Consider the following 22,633-nt stretch of genomic DNA (forward strand, 5'->3'; position numbering starts at 1 on the left):
TATTTTGGGCCAAAGCTGCTGTTATGGTCACTTTCAGATAAAGATCATCAGCTCTTCCTTTACAATCTCTGAAAATGTCCTTTAAATTTTACAGGCACACAACAGAGAAGTTCATATTAAATGAGGAACTGTACAAACACTGGGTAATGTAGTGCGTATGCCATGAAGCTCAACTGCATACACAGTTTCCAGTGTGTCTGGCAGGACATATGTTAAGGTAGTATTCCATTTAAAATTATAACCTGGGGGAGGAATAACAGGATATTTCAAGGAAAAATTGATAATTCCAGTAAAATGGTACATCTGGTCAGGCTGAATGCAGATCCTAAATCAAATTCACAATTACATTATTATTACAATGTACAAATTAACATAGGAACAGTCAACAGTTATAAAAAACCAACACATGAAATTATAAACAAGTCAGTTATTCTCTGATAAGATGTTCATTTTTGGGATGAATGTCCCGTTCCAACAGCTTCAGCCACAGAGCTCCAACCATCAATTCTGTAAAACACAAGAAATAACATAAGAAGAAGAATTTCCCAGCATTATATGGAACCCAAAGGTTCATTACCATGTTCATAAGAGCCCTCCACTGGTCCCTACCCTGAGCCAGATCAATCCAATCCATCCCATCTTATCTCTCTAAAATGTACCAAATCTCATATCCATTTTCTTCAGGTTAGGTTGTTTATCCAAGGGATCTGTCCACGTCCAAAGCTTCTTGAGAATTTCCGTAACAAGTTCATTTTTTACGGTGAGGAGTTGTTAGCCCCACGCCCAACCCCCAAGCTGGAGGACCACCCCTTGTCAGGTCTCCGCGACTGCTTATTCAATATATTCGCAGCCTCCCTCCATACCTGCAGGGCATCTCCTCCATCCACGGTAAGAAGGGACCCACCTAATGCATCCACAATTTATTACAAAAAGTAAAATATAATACTCACTGCATGTATACATAGAAGGCCACATGATTACTTAACACAGAGTCCTGAATTTTTCAGATTGTACTGACTTACCTTATACAAGAAGGAACTAGAAATTTTTATTCAAATTTTTAGTACAAAATTACTGGCTATACTAAATAAATGTAAAGTTTCACTTTAAAGTACTGTTTTTGTTTCATTATAAATCTGACTAGTTTCCAATGGGTTCCCACCAAATACACTTTTATGTATGCCATAAATAGTATTTGGACACAGGTGGATATTTAAATTCATTTCTAGTCATACACCAACTTCTAAGACAAACAAATGGTTAAGTCCCAAACATACGATGGGGTACCCAAAAGAAACCGAACTATTTTTTTTGTGGGCAGAGCTTTTGTAGTACCGCGTTTTACCGCTATGAGCGCATAGAGATAACATTCCTGAGTCGATAAGCTTACTACCATTGCTTCAGAAGGTAAGGACTAGTTTCGGCAGAGTTTATAGTGACAACTCTTTTGTGTGATCGTCGTTTTTGCAATGGCTGATTTTCGTGAACAGCGTGCGGCGGTGAAATTCTGCTTTTTGCTTGGGAAAAGTGGAACAGAAACTCTTGAAATGTTAAAAACCGCGTACAAGGACGATGCTATGGGGAAAACTCAAGTGTTTGAGTGGTTTTCCCGTTTCAAAAATGGTGAAATGTCAATTGATGACAAACCTCGTTCTGGTCGTCCTTCCACGGCCCGAACACATGAAAATGTTGAAAAAATTTGTGAAATCATCAAGGAAGATCGACGACGGACCATTGAAGAAATTGTGGAGCTGTTGGGAGTGACTTGGAGCTCAGCAGCCAGATTTGTGGCAGTCGGGTGACTGGTTTTTCCATCATGACAATGCCCCTGCTCGCACAGTCCTGTCTGTATGACAATTCTTGACAAAAAATGGTATGACCCCTTTTCCTCACCCTCCATACTCACCCGACCTTGCCCCATGCGACTTTTTTTTGTTTCCTCGAATGAAAAGAGACATGAAAGGAAAAAATGACGGAGGCGCTGTCATCTCTAAAGATGAATTTAGACAATGTTTTGAAAAATGGAATAAAAAACTAGACAAGTGTATTAGTGTAAGTGGAGAGTACTTTGAAGGGGATTGAAGGTTTGTGCTTAAAATTTGAATAAATAAGTTTAAAAAAAATAAGTTCGGTTTCTTTTGGGTACCCCCCCTCGTACAATGCTAAAGATTAGTGTCTTTGGGGATGTGATGCTGTGAAATGTGGCAGATATTTATCAGTTTTGGAAGAACCTGTTGCCTTCATCTTCAGAGCAGAAGTACAGCCATGAGAACCTTAAATCACACACAGCACTGATTAACACCATTAGAATAAACTCAAAATGGCGCTCTTCAAAACCACAATGGCTACTAAGCAGTGGATGATTAAGCCATCTTTCACAAGTACCAACACTGACAACAATTTGAAAATAAACACAGAAAAATCATGAATTTTAAATTTAGACAAATCAAGGCAACAGAAAATAAAAATGAGGACAACACTGTGAGATAAACATTAAGTGGAAATTCTACAGAAGAATGACACACATAAAATTCAATTTTCTAAGAAAAGATATGGTTTCTCTGAGTACTAACCACTATCTTTCATATAGTATAACAGTCTTGGAAAAAGTTTGTTACATATTTTTTCACATTCATATTTTAACATTTAAAAACTGATTAAGAAAATGTGAGATAATGCACAGTTTGAGCAATCTAATGTCTACACGAAAATAATCAAATGGAACAGTTATAACATGTGAACAAATATCAAAAGAAGGGAGTAGAGCAATAGGTGGAAGGTCAGGATGAACAGCCACATAGCTCTGTTATTCATCACGTGTCATTTGACCAGAAAAATGGGCGCTGTTGTGATTAGATTGACTGCTCACACTACAGTAGTGCATATCATTGCCATGTTAATGGCCATCACTGTTTCTAGTGAGCTCATGTCACTCACTCATGAAGCTGAGCCCTTCTTCTGCCAACTGCGCAGCTACTCAAGAACTTCCCAACATTTTACGGAAACCGAAAGTTCATTAACATGTTCACAAGAATCCCCCACTGGTCCCTATCCTAAGCCATATCAATCCAATCCATACCATCCCAGCCTATCTCTCTAAGATCGATTTTAATAATGTTCACCCGCCTACATCTTGGTCTTCCCAGTGGTCTTTTTCCTTCTAGCTTTCCCACCAATATCCTATATGTACTTCTCTTCTACAGCATTCGTGCTACATGCCCTGCCCATCTCACCCTCCTTGACTTGTTCATTCTAATTATAATTGGAGAAGAGTACAAATTATGAAGCTCCTCAGTGAGCTTAAGTATTGGCATTAAATTGTTATCTGCATTATGGACAATACTGTTACTCTCTGTATTTTCTGAGCATACAAGAAATAAGTGTAAACAAGTTCACAGAGACATAAAAAAAAAGATAATTTACCCACATATCTCACAAAACAAATAAGACAACACGTTTCCTTCAAATTATGTTATGTCCTAGTTTAAAAGTGCTTACCGAATTAGTTCATCCAATTCCCGCTTTACTCGGGACACTCTTGGTGGTCCATGATATATGAAGGAAGTGTACAGTTGCACAAGACTAGCGCCAGCCTTGATCTTATCATAGGCATCTTTACCAGAAAATACACCACCCACACCAATAATGGGAAGCTTCCCTGTAAGATGTGAGAGTGACAACATTCTGTAGCAGTTGGATCAGATGATCTACAGGGCACCAGTGAAAGAATTGTCACAAAGCTACAGCTGAAATGTTCACTTTGAAGACAAAGACTTTAACAGTATACACGCTTAGTGTACTTGTGGCCGCGCCATAGCTCAAGTGGTTACTCGCTGGCTTCCCACCACGGTGGCCCGGGTTCGATCCCGGGTCTGGTCAAGTGGGATTTGTGGTGAACAAGGTGAACAAAGTGGCACTGGGGCAGGATTTCTCCAAGTACTTCGGTTTCCCCTGCCAATCTTCATTCCACCAATTGCTCCACAATCACCCTCACTATCATCTTGGGCTGGTACAATAGGCCAGAAGTGGCCGCAGTACAAGGGGCTTAGTCCCACCCCACTAGCAATAAAAAAAAGTGTACTTGTATAATACATGGGCCAAAAATGTCTTAAAATTACCATACTTATGTTACTGATAAATAAATAGAGTGCCTGATATTCACCAAGAACAGTATTTTATGACAGGCACAAAGTACCTAAACTTGCTTATGGGTCTTAAGTGTTACAATTCTTATTGGGATTGTGCATACACATACATTTTCCAGTTAGATTTTGCCTTAAATAGGGTTCTGAATTTCTGAATTTTCATTCATTTGTATTCACACATCTCCAAACAAAGTGTACTCTCACTGTACCCTACTTGCAATCAGTGTTCTTTATTGTTGCCACAAAACTATGAAACCTATTAGAGAGTTCATCTTAGACTTTGGTAGATATTTTCTAAGAGGTCAACAAGTGACCCAAGTTGTTAAGTGTTAGATGGTGATAACTGAAATACTCTTGCAAATTATTTTAGTCTGCAAGTACAGTTAGGCCCCAATTCACTGACATTATCAGAAGAACATAACTTTGGCTTACACTGTGTTCAGAAGACACATCACATTTCATAAAAATCTGTTACCAGTATACCAGAATTGGTGTTTCGTGTACAGTTCTTGCAGAACAGGAACACTTGAACCCAATTAAAACTTCTCTAAATTTTAGGAAGGACAAAACAACATTAAATCTGAGCATTATACTTAGAGTGGAAGGGTTCATGTGTACAACTGGGCAATGAATATTCAAACATTAAGTATGAACTCGAACTCAACTGACATAAACATTCTGAAGCTTAGTTCTGGTTGTGGGCTTATGGGCTGTGACACCATGCAGTCTTGTATGTGGGTACCACTTTGGAGGAACATGCTACCTCCATCTTCAAGGTTGGAGTAATGGTGATGATGGTTGTCTGGTTGGTATGCTGCATGGAAGGTTATCACTCACAACTATGGCAGAGAGAGCCTGGTCCATGCCAGTAGGAATGGTGGAAAGGAATTGTAGAAAATGCCCCATTCTAATTCCATTATGGACCAAAAAGAGGGTAGTCGGGAAACAGCCGGTGTCACAACCTAAAAGACCACAATCAGAAAATGCATGCCACCATGATAATTTCAAATCTTATATCGATACTTGCGTGTTCACACTTTCCTTGTACTGAATCAACTAACTCCATAGAACTGAGCCCTTCTTGAGAAGCTGCTAGTTACCAAGCTCACACCTGCCTAGTACTTCTTTAAATTCTAAAAGTCAAACTTCAATAAATGATAAACCACAGATATTTAGATGACATAGTGAAGAGTGTGCATTCAATCTCAATTTAATATTCCCTTAACACTTTACAGTGAGTGACCTCATGCAAGAGCAGACAGCACACAGCACACATACCTTCTGTTAGCCTGTACATGTCTGCTATCAGGGCTGTAGACAACTCTGTGAGTGGTCTCCCACTAAGACCACCTGTTTCTGCTGCCTGCCTGTCAGATAGGTTTGGCATCCGTTTAACTGTAGTGTTGGAGATCACTAGGCCATCCACATAACACTGTAAGTCAAAAAACTTATGTCAGTCCCAAAGTAGCATAGTTGGTTGGGGCACTATGCTACAAGCTGGAAGGTCGTGGGTTTGAGTCCCTATGAGATTTTTTTTTTATTTTACTTAATCCTTCCAGCCGCCCTGGGATCGACTAAGCCTCTAACAGAAATGAGTACCAGGAATCTTCCTGAGGGGTAAAGGGCAGCCAGCGTCTAAGGCTAACAAACTTACTGACATCTGTGAACAGATTGTCTAGATAATGTGGGAGTCTTGACGTAGCACAACACTATGGGCCTCCACGGACTGTAACAGAGATAGCTTCTTAGTCCTGAAGAGTACATTTCTTTCTTTTCACCACTACAGTTCCCTTACAAGTCTCTTATTTGAGAAAGAACTAAAAATTCAAAAGCAACACTTTTTAACTATTCATTTAAATGTGTGACTGTGTTTCCATATCCACACCTTCCCCCCCCCCTCTTGGCACTACAGCCCCAGTGGGCCTAGGCCTACCTCCATGAACTTCTCCGTTCACTTCAGTTTTTCTGGATCTTACACATTCGGTAGGACTCCTTGGGTGGGTGATCAGCTCGTTGCAAGGCCTCTACCTGTAAGCAAACACTAAAAAACGGACACACACAAACTAAACATCCATGCCCCGAGTTGGATTCGAACCCACGATCCTGGTTTCCAAGCAAGTGAAGACAGTACATGCCTTAGACCACTTGGCTACCGTGACCGGCCCATATCCACACCTACTGTTCATAAATTATGATGTTCTTCAGTTTAACCTAATGACTGTTCTAAATGACATCCTACGTGCCCTTACAGCTATATTCAAATGCCAGAAAGTACCAACTATTCAAAGGTTACCAACTTATATTAATTTTTTATGCTCTTTGGTATATATCAGTAAGTACAAGGGAGAGTCAGTAAATATATCACAAATGGATATAAAACGTAAAGCATGAAATATTCGAACCACGAAAAAAAATTATTTCTTGACCTATCCTCCACCAACACTGATACACTTGTTCAATCATGTTACCAGTGCGTCGAAAACCACAACACCAAAAACTTCTGACTGCTGTCTCAGCCACTTCCACACCCTGTCAGGCATCATCTGTGACTTTCGCCCTTAAGGGAACTTCTTGACCCAGTTGTGAACTGTTTTATGCGACAAACACTCCGCACCATAAACAGAAAATATTTCTTTATGAAATTCCTTTGCATGAAGTCCTTTTTCCTACCAAAAAAGCATAACAGAACGCTGCTCTTCGGTTGTCATGAAGCTGGACAGTGCTGCTACCTAGTGAAAATATGTAGAAAACCTGTTACATCCATTACAGCTGTTTTACATCCATTTGTGACCTATTTACTGACTTTCCCTCATAAAATGCATTCTTTGGCCAAAATAAGAATGTAGAATAGCATAAAGCTGTCCTTTGTTGATGAGAAGATCAAGCACCGGTATATATTCACAACGAACTCAAAAAGGTCTGGGTGGCATGGTACATCTGTTTTGACAGACTGGCCGAACATATTTAAGAAATGATTTTAGTCGACAGCAGGTTAACTAGATTCTGAAAGGTTCTGATGATGGTGTATAACACCTAGAATTACTGGGGTTTTGGACTTTGTCCGTCCATCATCTGGTATTCTAAAGAACTACAGAACACAACAATTTGGAAACTGAATCTGTTTTAATCCTCAGGTGAGGGGGTGAGAGACGCCTACTCTGTTAAATCTGTTAGAAAGAGTGGACCAGTAACTGAGGTTTGCTTTTTCTAAGAGGCCCAACAGAGTATGTGTCTCCCCCTCACAGTTCCACTTTCTGAAACGTTGCTCTCTATTTTTATGCTTTGCATCCTGTTGTGAATATACAGTCAAGCTTTCTGTACCATTGCACAATATTTGATATTTTGGCCTTCATTTACTAACTGAATGCAGCGAATGTACCAATAAGCAATCTATTTATTATATCAAATTAAAAACACTACAAGTTTTGGTGCTGACTGACCATCTTCAGGTGTATACATGTAAAATCATAGTTATATGAATATTATGCTTTTGCTGAATATGTAGTTTAAAATGAATCTGTTTTAGGGCAATGCAGTTAAAGTTTTCTAATTTGTGTAGTAAAATATGAAATCTACAGTTTGTAAAGTTATAAATATACATAAAATGTATATACACAGGTCATAAATATATCAAATGGTATTTTGAGTGGTGTATTCATATTTTTATGTGGATTTCTGGTATTATTCCTATGTATATGTGTGAGTAGCGTAGCTGTAGGTAGTGTGACTGCTGCTATGTTTAGAAGATTTCCATACTCTTCTCTGTTTCTTGCCTGCATGTATCTGAAATACGCAGGAGGAAGATTTATGGAATATTATTCTTTTTGTAGTTCTTTAGGTCTCCGAGTCTTTTACTTACATGTGAGTGTGTGGATGTTAATATGCAGTAATGCAGAGTTTGCAGTACCGGATATACGCTGTTGTGGATCAGTATGTTTTTGATTTTCTGCATTGAAAGGTGGAGGAGATGCTGTTTTTGTGTTACTGGTACCGATACAGATTAGGTGTACTCGTACATATACGAGTACATATGTGGTATACTTACTATGAATATGGGTATTTAGTGTGTATGAGGTGAATGTGCTGTGGTTGCTTTTATGTGGGCTGAATTTTCTGAAATGCAAAATATATTATGATGTTACTTTGATGTAGATGTGATGTAACTATTGAATTTTGTATATTAATTGTCATGTGTCATTATTACCTGTTTGTAGTGTGTTCCCGATGTAGCTTGTATTGGGTGTGGTAAGCGACTGAAGAGTGTGCCGAGGGTTCGCTTTTGTATACAGGGCGTGAAGGGGTACGCAATGGGAAAGGAAGGTTGGGTGAAAGATGGAGACAATCTGCTTCCATATTGTTAGGTGGGTTCCATTTTTAGAATTGTGTCCAATATAGGATTATTTGTGTCTGTAAAAGTGTCATTCATTTGTTGCTTCCATCAGATGAGATTATAAATATGAAATTATTCTCATGTGTTACATAAGTGGTCTTTCTTTTGAATGTGGCTTATTTCCATAGTTTGGTCCCTGGCATCATATGTGCGTTGAGCTTTTAGTGTGTGTTGGGCATATCTACATTTTCGTTTTTTACTTCTTATCACCTGCATGCGTTTTCTAGTTTTTTAGAATACTGAACAATCGACAAAGTTAAAAAAAAACCAGTAATTCTGAACTGGTTAACTGTGATAAAATGAATCATTTTATCTTATTATGCTTCGAACTTTATGGCAAAACAAAGCAATAAATGTCTGCTATTCAAAAACACATCTGATAATATACAAGTATACTACCACAGTCAATAGGTTCGTGGAATGGCTGTAGAGCGTCGTATGAGAATTTACCGCCAATATGTTTCAGCCATGTTTTCGACAGTTATATAAACGTTGGTAGACTTGTATAGCGACCAACGGCAACTATTTTGAGGGCCGATGTGGATCTGTGTAAGTATATATGAATACCTTATAATATGATGCGATAAAACCACATTCCACGAACTTAATGAATCTACCACATATATAAAGTATCCATAAGAAACAAAAGAACAAAGGTAAGGTGTAGGATATATACAGATGAAGGGGTGCAGGATGCCTGGAAAACTGAAAAAATTTCTTATAAGCACTGCACTCTTCTCAATCACGAGAGCAAGGCACACTGAAAAAATTAACAGTTCATGTCCGAACTAAATATGCAAGTTCTTAGGCATAATCTAAATTGGCATTTCTAACCTTCTTATTTTTCAGTACATCAGCAATGTCTTTCCTTTCTTCCTGTGTGAGATCTGGTGCCAGTTTTAACAGCAATGGAGGTTTCCTGGGTCCTCTGAGTTCATTACGAGCTGCTACTAATTTTGCCAACAGCTCTTCAAGATGCTCTTTCTTCTGCCACGAGCGTAATCCCGGGGTATTTGGACTTAAATATAAATAAAAACGAAGTTAAATATTTTAATATCAGAACAGGTGACAGACACTCATCTGCTCAAAACATTCTTACATACAAAACCTGAACCTTCATCAGTATCTCTGGAGATAAAAGAGACTTTACTGTCATCCAGTCCAAACAATTTCTTTATTTTATTCCATCACCACAACAGAAGTTATGGATACACCATATGTTCATTGTTCCTTACAAATGTTTTGGGCTCATTAAGCCATCACCAGATATTTGATTTGTGATTTCACACACACACAATATGATGCTACTAAGGGCATTCCGTATATAATGGCTCCTATTATTTTTGAAGAAAACTACAACAGATACAGAAATCATAATAACGCAGTTAAATAGAGCAATATTTCAGCCACTTTCTTACGGCTGCAATGACAGCATCGTTGTCTGGAAAATGTTGCCCATGTAGTCCGTCTTTCATAGGACCAAAGAGATGGAAGTCTGAAGGTGCTAAATCGGGGCTATAAGGTGGATGTGGTAGGACAGTCCAGCCAAACTTTGCAATGTGCGCGGTGGTCGCCAAACTGGTATGGGGTCTAGCGTTATCGTGTTGCAAGCGAAAGGTTGTCTGCTTCTCTGGCCTGACTCGGGAAATATGGGCTTTCAGCTTAGTGAGCGTCGTCTTGTACTGTTCAGAATTGACAGTCCCTGGTCGTTATCTGCTGATCTGTTCGGATGAGGCGCTGTTCATTGTGAGGAGTGGCAGCTGAGCAGGGACGCCCATGGCGTGGCTTGTCGTGCACTTCACTTTCGCCACTGTTGAAACGCACTACCCACCGAATCACTGTGCTGACTTCCACTGTATTGTCTCCGTACACCTTTAGCAAGTGTCAATGGATGTCAATGGGTACAATTTGTTCGGCAGTGAGAAATTCAATAACGCATTTTTCTTTCATACGCACTTCTATGTCAGACGCCATTTTGGTAGACTGCTCTGCTGTCGCTATCTGTCGCACGACAACCAAATTAACAGTATATTGGCGGGAAGGTTCAAACTTTACTACAACACCACCAACATCCAGCTCAGACGTTACATATTAACACAAAAAAATAGGAGGCATTATATATGGAACGCACCACGTAAAATATAATATTTCTATAATATTTCCAATCTAAACCAGTTCACATCTATACAGTCAAGCATTCAAAGAGTATTTTAACATCACTTCATCTGTGCTTTTAATTAACTAACTCCACAATGCAAAGTGTTCCTTGAAAAGCTGGTAGTTACTGCACTGGTCAAATTATTTCCTGCTTTTATTGAATCCAAACCTTCACTACCACACTTACAAAACTCACCACTGGATCCTACACTGGACCAGCTGACTTTAGTCCACCCTTTCATAACCTCCTAATTTAAGATCCATTTTAATATTATATTCCCATCTGGAATAGATCTGTTCTCAGTCACAGTTGTTTCCCATGTTCATCTTTCATTACATAAAATGATCTATATCTTTACTTGCACAATTAAAAAGTATACACAGTCCCACACATGTGCATATGTGAGTTAATCAAAGAATCAACAACGTAGTGTGTGTGTGGAAAGAGATGGATAGGAGGCAGAAATACTTTGAGTATACACATATACAAATATTTTAAATACACTGTACATATACAGTGGAACCTCGCTTAACAAGCACCTCTCATAACGAGTAATTCGCATAACGAGAAAAACGAACTGTAAAAAAATGACTCTCTTAACAAGCGACATTTTGCATAACAAGTGACGAGGGGGGAAGTCCTGGATCATGTGCTTGCTACATCAGTCTGTGTTTGGCACTCGTTCTGCTAACATCTTAGTGTCGCTTGTGATCACACATTTTTCCAAACTTGTGTTCAGACATATTATTTGTGATTTTTTTTGTGCAAAGTTTAATAACCCTTGCAAAAATGTCCCCAAAGAAAAAACCGCAAAAAGACAGCCATAAGAGAATAAAAATAACCGTAGAAATGGAACGTAAAATCATTGAAAAGCGAGAACGAGGTGTGAGCGTGGCTGATCTAGCACACACATACAATCGGTCTACATCAACGATTTGCACTATCCTCAAGAACAATGACAAGATTAAGGAGATAGATGCTTCAAAGGGAGTGACAAGAATATCTAAGCAACGTTTATGTATTCTCGACGATGTTGATAGGTTGTTCCTATGGATTTTTTTTTTCCTGCAAATCAAAGTCGCATTCCAGGTTGGTTCATTCCGCAGAGAAGAAAAGATGAAGACGATTCACGCTCCTTAACAATGTGTATATAAGTTTCTTTGCATAAACGTTATACATAAAATTTTTTTAGTATTTTTTCAGCACGGAACGCATTCTTGTATTTTACATTAATTTATTTGGGAAAAACTGTTTCGCTTAACAAGTGTTTCGCATTACGAGTAAGATTCTGGAACGAATTATGCTCGTTAAGCGAGATTCCACTCTATATGAAACATATTTGTAGTATGTAATGTATTTAGTGAATCTTGTTTTAGTTAAGAGTGTCGTTGACTACACATTGTTACAATATTGCAGGTTGTACCTTTCACGGTCACGGCTGCAAGAGCCTCAGATACAACACAGTTTCGGTTTAATTTCTTCTAACACTTCCATAATGCTTTCAGATCAGAAAATAGTTTATATTCATGCCCTGCATATTATTATGCTACAGATCTAAAACAAGAAGAGTTCCTTACCTAGATATGTTTATTACAAGATAGTCAGCAACATCTCCAAACTTCTTTATGCCATCCACATAATCTCTGACAGGATCATCTGAATTTTTATTCTTTCCTAAATTAACTCCAATAATGCCTAAAAATGACGTGCTGGCCTTAAGAAGTTGAAGTCGATTGTAGACAGCTTCATGGCCATCACTGTTGAAACCATACCTAACAAATCACCAAGTTGCAACATTTCCATTACTTTCTGTTCAATTTTCCTGAACCCAGTTTTATTATGTTTCTTCTGATGCTTCTCTGAATTTTTTGAAGATTTCTCTCCTACCAGAACACATAATTTATACGAAGGGGGACCCAAAAATAACCGGAAACGATCTGTTGCGCGCGCATGCTTTGTAGTTACGAGTTGTGCTGCTAGGTGGTGTTAGCTGGGGGTCTCCCGCGACTGTTAGTGAGCTGGCGTCAGTCTGAGTTAAGTGGTTTGTCTGTGGTGCTCTGTTGTGTGCATTCCTGTTTCATCCCTTTGGCGATTAGTGAGATGGTCGATCAGAAGGAACAAAGAGTGTGCGTGAAATTTTGCTTTCTGTTAGGGAAAACTGCACTTCACTCTTCAAGTCGCGGCAAACATTCACGCGGTTTTCTCTTTGGTCATCTCCGAGCAAGCGAGGAACAAATTTTGCAGACACCCGTCTCATGTGCAAACCTTCNTCGCGGGAGACCCCCAGCTAACACCACCTAGCAGCACAACTCGTAACTACAAAGCATGCGCGCGCAACAGGTCGTTTCCGGTTATTTTTGGGTCCCCCCTCGTATATATTATCATACCATCTGCCTCAGCTGTCTGTTGTGAAAGGAAATACAATTTCCCCCCATGTCTACTTATTTGCGTGCTTGTGAGCAGAAGTGTAAGTTTCTCACAAGCACCTTGTTTAGTTTCTATAGGCATATGCCCTAAGGATTTCTGTCCCACATAAGTGAGAACTGACTGTACAACCATTTCTCCAATAAGGATCAGTTTCTATACTGCAGTAAAAGAAAGCTTAATATGTTACATCTATTTACTACTAGAACTGAGCCACATATCTATGGCAGCAGTGTCAATGGCTTTTGAAAATCTAGCAGCCAGACAAATACTTTGGTCACCAAATTGCAGGATCAGTATTCTCTGGCACCTTGCTATGGCCCTTGTCCCGATTTGACACACAATATTTATTTTTTCTGTTGCTGTATTGCTATCCTACATGCAAGCAGACTAGTCATAAGGTTATGATAAAAGAAGTGAGCTTAGAAAAGAGATTAATTATCACCATTTACCAGTTACCTTGAGCTTTACATCTTTGAGTGTGGTTTTTCCTATGACACACATGATCAAAAGAGACTGCTGTAACTTCAAAAGTGAACTCCCAAATGCTGTGTGAGGAAACAGTCACCTGAGAAACTTTTCAGAACCACGGTTCACCACATGACTGTATTTTTTTACCCTTGTACAAAATTGATTTCCACTCTGCTTTGCGACATCCTGTTGTTCTGAGGATTTACTTCAAGCTATGTATCATACAAAAAGTACCCTCCAATTGTATGTCCTTGTTATATTTTTTGTTCACCCCATAGCCCAGTCACTACACTGACTGCAGAAATCCTGGCTGCCAGGGGGAAGAGTGATGTCTGTATTTTTCAAGGTGAGTATGGGAAGAACTAATGCTAGGTATTAATTTTAATGATTGACAATATTTTCTTAATAAATTAATGTATTTCTAGTTAAATATCCATCCCTCACCTGTTGATCACGGCTTCATCCTTCTGAAGGCGGAACACTCGGGGCTTTTCATTTCCTGGTTGTGGGACTGGAGTGACTGAGCCAATCTCTACAAACCCAAACCCAATCTTGTGAAGAGGTTCAATTATTTCTCCCTGCTTGTCAAAACCAGCAGCAATTCCTATAGGATTTTTAAAATTCAGCTGCCAAACTTGAGTTTTCTGCAATTAAAATTGTACAACAGACCGTCATGCTTATTACCAAGCATCCGCATGTTATAAAAAATCAGGCATATATAAAAAAGCAAAAAAAAAAAAAAAAAAAGATATGGGCATGTCACAGAAAATACAAACCTTTCACTGCCAAGCTACACTACAGAACTACCTGCTACCAACTCCAAGAATGTGTGGGATAGACACCCTTGCATGCAAAAACACACAATCCTTCAGGAGATTATCTTCAACTGACAATAGATGTATCTCGCGTGAAAGCTTCTTCTTGCCTCCAGTACTGACATATGCTATCAACTATTGACAGAAATGCTCTACTAAGCGATTCACATCAAGCCCCAGTCTTTGGCTCTGCCAATTTTAATGCAAGTATGCTGATTTAAGCTAACTGATGTACAAAGGGTAAAAGTAAGTAAAGCTATCCCTGTAACGGGCCGTGAAGGCCCATTGGGTTGTGAGACGTTGCTCAAAGATGGCGGCAAGTTTCTTACGCGCCAGCCGCACTTTACTCCCCAGGAAAATTATTTAATTAATTCCTGGTACTCATTTCTGTTAGAGGCTGAGTTGACCCCAGGGCCATAGTGCAGCTGGAAGGATTAGGTCAACTGAAAAAATCCAATGACCTCATCAGGACTTGAACCCGTGACCTTCCTGCTTGTAGCATAGTGCCTCAACCAACTACGCTACCGCGTGCTAACAAAATTCACTCTTCTACCCTGAAGATGGAGGCAGCATGTTCCTCTGAAATGTTCATGAATATCTAACACACTACACAACATCACATCTGAGAACAAAGTAACCTTCATAGTCACGGCTGTGAGGAACTCAAACCTCACAGCTTAGATGACTGAATAGTAAGAGACTGATGAATATCTTACCAGTGCTGATGGATCTTCATATGAGCTTTTTGGAAAAAGTCCATACTTTGAAGCAATAATAGCAACTTTATGGGATGTCTCTGGATTTAGGGTATGCACAAGTGGCATCAAAATGCTGTCAAAGAATTTTTCATTTTCTTTGTAGATGCTTACAGCAGAAAAGGCACCAAATGCACCTACTGTCACACTCAGCAGAGACTTTATCTTATGCTGAAATGTTAAGTTATAAGAACAATCAACAATAGTTCTACACATATAAGTAAAGAAACATGCATAAATGGCCAGCCCTCCTGTACTGTTCTATTATTATTATTATTATTAGAGGGGGTGGGTTTCCCCATGCACTTAGACCAGTTATTGGTCCATTGTGCGTCCCCCTTTAATTTCTACTGTTGCCATACCCTACCAGTACTGGTGTGTGCTATCAGCCCCGTTCAGCCAACTAGGTCGGCCGTTGGTACCTGATATTTCCCCCTCTACCAGAGGCATTGGAAACTACTTGGGAGGGAAATTGTTGCCTAATTTTGCTCAGAGGTCTCCTAGAAACATGAGGATCTTTTACGTGCCGTAAATCTAAGACACGGGACCCACGGCTTAAAGTCCCTCCCGGAGGACTTATTCCCTGAATTTTTCCGCCCTTAAAAATTCCATGACCTCCGCCAGGTTTGAACCCACGTACCTTGAGTCATGAGGTGGGAACGTTACCCCTAGACTATGGAGGCCGCTTCCTGTACTGTTCTACAACCCACGACATATTTCATCTATAGAATGAATAAAAAATTAAATGAAAACAGAATGAAATATCTGATATAGAAAGTCTTTTCTTTTCATTCTGATACCTTCCCTCTTCCTTTTCGCTAACTTTCTAGCAAGGAAGATGGAATCAGCTCTTAGGTGGAATAGCCAACTGGGCAGGACTCTGCTTGCTCTAATAGCAAATTAGTGATGATTGCTGGTGGAGGTGACCTACACCTTGATGCAAAATCCAAATTATAGTTCGCACCAGGTACTAGCCACATCACACTGTCAGACATTATGGGGTGTGGATATATCTGCATTGGATGACTGATCTCAAAACCCTGACCACTGGTGCAGTTTAGCCATATCAGCAAGTATAAAAATTGTACTTCATTGGTAGCAGATCTGGTAGCCTCTTGGAAAGTCACAGAGGGTACTATGTTCAATTATTGGTTGGATCTATATGCTAATTCTTGTGTACACAGCTCAACTATTTCACCTCTGCCAGAATGTGCAAAATAACTAAACTCTGACATTTTATGACTTTAAAATGCAAAATGTAGCAGAGTTACAACTGGGCAGCAGTTTCCTCTATAACACGTACCCCTCATGTTGGCCGGTCAGGCCAAAACACGTAATGTTCGAATAACAAGAAGAGATGAATGCTTTTGAAGCGTGGATTTTAATACACTGGCGAAGTTGCATAGGGATGGTGTGAACTGCGACTGCTAATTCAGAACACACAGTGCAACAGGACGTTGCAGTATAACATAACAAAGCTCCACTACAGTCCACATCTCCTTCACTAGACATCAATCCTTTTTCTTTCCCAGTGAGCTCAGACCCACTTCTGTGTCTGTAGTTTCATGACAGGGGCGTGGGTTACCATTATCGTAATGCGTATTTTGCTTCAAGCACAACCTCAAGGTAAAATCAGGCCCGTACCCAGTCTACACCAATCACAGAGCAAACATGTATATATATCTTTCTCACATGAGACATGAATAAAACGCTGTAACATACGAATTAGTACAACGTTAAATATACCCAAATGTCAGTATTATACGCTGGGTTTCCAGAATGCTTTCATAGCAATCAGATATGTTTTAAAACTGGTGAAGTATATGTTATACCAAGCCACACAGCATTACATTTTACTTGGACACAGTGATGTCATGTTTCATAGCCACAATAAACACAATGGATTTATTTATTTACTCATTTAATGACACAGTAGTAGTTCAGATGACACAGAATAAAAAAAGTTCAGATGATTAGTCTGGCTTCTCACTTCAGAAGCCCAGGTTCAATTCCAGGTTTGCTAATGTGGGATTTATTTTGGGCAAAGAGGCACTGCGGCAGGTTTTCTCCAAGTACAGGTACTTCTGGATTTGAGTGACAGTTGTGCTCAAAAAAAAGTTGCACAGGTAGAAACTGCAGAAGTCAAGCTGAATTTTTCTCCATTTTCATTCATCCTTCGCTGTCCATGCAATAATCTACTCCCCCTTCTCCTTGCCTCTCTCAATAGTGAAGCAAGCATTCTGCATTCAAGTGAATGATACTGGTCAAAACTGGTCTACATTAGTTATGTGCATTAAAATGATGTCACATAGTTTCAATTTGTATTTGTACTCTGGTTTCCCTTATTAATTCTTATTCCACCAAACACTTTATTTCTCTCATGTCAGTTGGGGCTGGTACATTGGACCCAGAGACTCAAGAATGAAGAGACTTGGTCTCCCACTCTAGTGGCACTGAATGGCAGGATTATTTGTGGATTTGAATGAATATGACAGTGGTTGTGGCCTGAAGTAACTTGACTGTGGGCTCTCCCCAGTACAAAGTAGGAGTGATTTCCATCTCAACATGACATTTGATCAGAACTTATTGATTGCCTAAGTAACTCCATGGAGCAGAGTCTTTCTCAAGAAGCTGCCAGTTGCTAAGCTACTCGTGTTCACAAGAGCCCTCCACTGGTCCCTATCCTGAACTGGATTGATCCAGTCCATACCTCCCAATCCTGTCTCTAAGGTCCATTTTAATATTATCTTCCAACCTATGACTATCCTGTCTCTAAGGTCCATTTTAATATTATCTTCCAACCTATGACTATCCTGTCTCTAAGGTCCATTTTAATATTATCTTCCAACCTATGACTATCCTGTCTCTAAGGTCCATTTTAATATTATCTTCCAACCTATGATTATCTCTTCCTAGTGGACTCTTTCTACTGACTTTATCACAAAGCTCTCATAAGCATTCCTTTTCTCCCCCATGTATATTACATGCCCTGGATGTCTAAGTAGGGGTCAAAACGAAAACACGTTCAGTGTAAACAATTTCAGTTACTGGGAACAGTGACAAAGCATAAGACTAAGAATGTAATTTGTACCGCAAGTTAATGGTACATATGAGGAACATTAATGAATGTGAAATTATCTATTTTAACTACAGGCTTTGGTAGCTAAATATGTATACTGCATTAAATCTAATGTAATTAAATTGCATGAGGGATGTTCGTAAACAACTCAATACAGTGAAAAGAACACTTACTGCGTTCTTGCTCTGAAACGTAGTAACAACCTACAAAACTCTGTTCTACCGCAATAAAACATTAAGTACGAGGTGGTTTTGATGTATCAGACCCAGACACAACAGCGCATGAACTTGAAAACTTTGTTTCAACGAAAAAAAATTAATTCACGCTATGCACAAGGTTATGAAACTTATTGCTCGAAGCGCACACTAAAATAGTATAGTTACCATAAATCTAGGGTCAACTCTCATGGCTCATTATCAGAACTTGCACCATCTACGCAGAATGTGAAAAAATTACACTCTTTAGTCCTACACATCAATTACATGTCATGAGCCATATGATCCATACTATCCAATTCCAAACACCATGTGCCATCCACAACGTCCACTCACTTGGCCAACGAGGCCTACGGAATTAATGGAGAAATCGTACTTCATTGGCTCCTGCATACGCAGACGAAATACCCGCCGACGGTAATGCACCAATGGTAAGAGACGGGTTCTATACCACTTTGCAAGGATATCATGAATCTTCAAAATAAAGAATGGTATTTTACAAATTAGACCACGAAATGACTAATGATTTCGAAAGTACATAAATAATTATTTCCATGTTTTTAGCTTTTATAAATTACAAATAGCTGATTTACAAATTCGTGAAATATATTGGTGATCACTAGGGCCACCAACGAATGATTCCTCCCAAATTTTAAAGCAGTAGACCCCACGGCCAAAGAGATCGGCCTCAGTTTCTCAAAATGTCTACCGCCACGGAATACTAACTACCACGAATTACTAATTGCTACAGATCCGAAATACGACTGTTCACGGTTCAATTTTGCCATATTTTTATGGTGCAAAATACTTTTAAATATCAATTTTGCTATAGGTTTCAGTAGTACTAAGTGATATCTATCTTGCATCTTACAAGTTTTACATTTTATGGTACTAATTCCGGTGTCGTTAGCTTAGTTGTGTTCAAATTCTCTATTATTTCATGGGATCACTCGATTTTAACGAGTTTCTTCACCATGGTCTCACAAAGCAAATTCATATTTAGTAAGCATACAATGAAACCCAATCAAATTATGGACTCACTCATTCATGGAGCTGAGTCCTTCCTGAGAAGCTGCCAATTGTGCAGATGTTCAAAAACTTCACAGCATAGTATGAAAACCCGAAAGTTCATTACCATGTTCACAAGAGCCCTCCACTGGTCCGTATCCTGAGCCAGATCAATCCAATCCATACCATACCATCTTGTCTCTAAGATCCATTTTAATATTGTCCATTCACCTACGTCTTAGTCTTCCCAGTGGTCTCTTTCCTTCTGGCTTTCCCACCAATAACCCATATGCATTCCTGTTCTCCCCCATTCGTGCTACATGCCCTGCCCATCCCATTCTCCTTGACTTGGTCATTCTAATTATATTTGGAGAAGAGTACATGTGATGAAGCTCCTCATTATGCAGTTTTCTCCAACCTCCTGTCACTTCATCTCTCTTCGGTTCACATATTCTCCTCAGCACCCTGTTCTCACACACCCGCAGTCTATGTTCCTCCCTTAATATCAGAGACCAAGTTTCACACCCATACAGAACTACAGGCAAAATTATAGTTCTGTATATTGTAATTTTTATGTTTTTGGACAGCAGACGAGAAGACAAAAGGTTCTGGGCCAGTGGAGGGCTCTGGTGAACACGGTAATGAACCTTCCGGTTCCATAAAATCCTGGCAAGTTCTTGAGTGACTGCACAATCGGCAGCTTCTTAAGAAGGGCTCAGCTCCATGAGAGAGTGATGGACTTAACCTTGAGAGAGGCCGCGAAATAGCTCAAGTGGTTAGTCGCTGGCATCCTACCGCGGCGGCCCGGGTTCGATCAAGTGGGATTTGTGGTGGACAAAGTAGCGCTGGGGTGGGTTTTCTCAAAGTACTTCGGTTTCCCCTGCCAATTTTCATTCCACAAAATTCTCCATCATCATAATCACCCGGGGCAGGTACAATAGGCCAATCAGTGGCCGCCGTGCCGAGTGGACCCAATTGGACTCCACCCTTCACTAAGCGGATTTTTAACCTTGAGAGAAAAATATTCGATAAAATTTTTATGTGGAATTGATTGCAGTGGTATTCCCCGATGATTACTATGGTCGGTTGCTAATTTCTACAACTAGTCTGTTATTGTGTCCGAGTATGCATATTATAGGGTTATAATTTGAAAACAGAACCAAATCCTGTGTATACAGCCAGGATAGCGCAGTCGATATAGCAACTGGCTAAGGGCTGAACAACCAAGGAATAGGAATTTGAGTCCCGGTGGGGGCAAGAATTTTAACTTCCTGTGTTGTGCAGACCTGCTCTGTGGTCCACCCAGCCTCCTATCCAATGGGTACCGTAGGCTCTTTCCCCGAGAGCAAAGCGGTCGGGGCATGAAGCTGACCACTCAGCTCCAACTAGTGCCGAGGTGCACCACTCTCACATACGTCTTAACTGTATAGTGCTTAATTACTTCAGCACAGCGACAATTTTGCCTTTTTATACCCAATTCTGTGTTTACCTTAACAATCTGGCTTCACCATAGCGTGGGATATTACAAAAGTGGGCCTGTCATGTAAATGGAAGACCATTGAGTCACCATCAGTGCGCATGTGATATGTTTCATGCAAGAATTAATTTAATATTCCTGGACTTGTTGTACAGTGTAATGGAGGGATTTGGCGATGAATGAGGATCCTTCAGGTTCTATAAAGAGAGAACTTCTTGAACAACTGAATACTCAATAGCGATGGCGAAGCACTAATAATATATTTACCAAGAAACAAAGTTAGCATTTATCCTGTTTGGCCAAAGAACGATGCATTCCGCTTAATTTCAAACGATTAGCTATGTAGTCTGAAAAAACTGACTTCAAACGAAGCATATGATTTCATGTCAGTTGTTGTGCCCATTTCATTAGTTATTAAGTACGATTTTTGTAAGATTGGATGCTTAGGTTAAAACGCCAGACGGCTGGCCGGAAGGCGAGGAGACAGAGCCGTGGCTGACTCTTCGCATTCCTTGTCGGTCGATCGAATTGTCTTTAGAAGACTGTTTACGCATCAGTGGAAAGACCCGGTCAGGTTTCGCTTCGCGCGACAAGGCATGTCCGGCAAGTTGCCGACCTCAGGGATTTCGCGCGCGCAGCTTTCGGGACTTGGGGAAAAGAGCTGAATTTTGGGATTGGAAAAAAAAACAGGCCGTTTCAGGCACTCCGTTTCTAGCAGTTGCGAGACACGGACGGGTAGATCCAAGTGTGCCTGGAGAAAACCTTGGGATTGCGCCAGTGTTCTTCTTGTGCGTTCTGTTCAGCGCGAGTGAGTACTTGCCCGTGGTCGGGTCACTGATTGCTGATTAGAGCTTTTGGTTCAATGGTGATTTGAGAAATAAATACAAAGTGTTGATTTGTGTCATTTAGGGTTAGTATATTATGGGCAGTTAAAAGGTAGGAATTTAAAACCAGGGGTGTAATCGAAGGTTCTGTGTGTATAGCCAGGTTGTTTGATGTACTAGAGTTTTTGTTTTATTATACCTAAATTTATTGTTTTTGGTGAGTACTCGAATTATTTGTGGATTCCCCCAGTGCAAGCATGTTTTCCACAGCATAGGTTAAGAGATATCCACGGACGTCCGATAGGGGGTGAGTACAGTCACTGACCCCTATCCGGGCACAACACAGTGGTATACACTGTTACAGTATTCTTTGTTTCAGCACATTTTTAACACACCCTATAACACTTTCCATCTGTACATTGATGAAAATTAACTTTTGACATGCTTTATATGTGCCACAGAATGTAGTGTGATAAGCACTGAAGGACGATCACACGCCTTTGGTGCGTTCATACCTACCTATTAGTTTCATCACGTCCATCCGTCTGTCTGAATGTATCAGCGCTCACACTGCCTTGCCTGTGTTAATCAAACTGGGTTTCATAGACCAATACAAACTTTTATCAGGATTTTGTTTTATTCCGCTGTAGCTTCTTCATTTTTAAGGGTCTCGTTGAGGCCGTGCCATTGCTCAAGCGGTTAGCCGGTGGTTTTCCACCGCGGCGTCTCGGGTTCGATCCCGAGTCTGGTCAAGTGGGATTTGTGGTAGACAAAGTGGCGCTGGGGCAGGTTTTCTCAGAGTACTTCGGTTTTCCCTGCCCATCTTCATTCCACCAATTGCTCCACAATCACCCTCACCTATCATCTGGGGC

At 40.0% G+C, this 22,633-nt stretch overlaps 1 protein-coding gene across 2 annotated transcripts; it reads right to left on the reverse strand.

Annotated features, from left to right (window-relative positions):
- Window positions 1–330: 330 nt before the first annotated feature.
- LOC111872747 (dihydroorotate dehydrogenase (quinone), mitochondrial) lies at window positions 331–18,829 on the reverse strand. 2 transcript variants are annotated; one of them, XM_023866917.2, is made up of 8 exons: window positions 18,621–18,829; window positions 15,120–15,329; window positions 14,033–14,232; window positions 12,271–12,465; window positions 9,370–9,553; window positions 5,424–5,577; window positions 3,499–3,658; window positions 331–507 (listed from the first exon to the last, which is right to left on the reverse strand). In XM_023866917.2, exons 1-8 carry the CDS (start codon window positions 18,642–18,644, stop codon window positions 447–449), a joined length of 1,188 nt encoding a protein of 395 aa, XP_023722685.1. In that variant the 5' UTR covers window positions 18,645–18,829; the 3' UTR covers window positions 331–446. The 2 variants fall into 2 exon arrangements, with proteins under 2 accessions (XP_023722685.1, XP_033610713.1); XM_033754822.1 differs by lacking the exon at window positions 18,621–18,829 and adding an exon at window positions 18,411–18,542.
- Between the last annotated feature and the right edge of the window lie 3,804 nt (window positions 18,830–22,633).

Source organism: Cryptotermes secundus, unplaced genomic scaffold (genome assembly GCF_002891405.2).
Source record: "Cryptotermes secundus unplaced genomic scaffold, Csec_1.0 scaffold3069, whole genome shotgun sequence".
NCBI classification, from domain to species: Eukaryota; Metazoa; Arthropoda; class Insecta; order Blattodea; family Kalotermitidae; genus Cryptotermes; species Cryptotermes secundus.

Bases quoted from the DNA above. Each gene is read 5' to 3' on its own strand.
- LOC111872747 (XM_023866917.2), bottom strand. From the start codon at position 18,644: ATGAGAGTTGACCCTAGATTTATG. The intron at 9,554-12,270 runs GTAAGGAACTCT...TTTATATTTAAG, and splicing joins CTTGTAATAAACATATCTAG to TCCAAATACCCCGGGATTAC. The intron at 5,578-9,369 runs GTTAGAAATGCC...TTTGACTTACAG, and splicing joins ATGTACTGAAAAATAAGAAG to TGTTATGTGGATGGCCTAGT.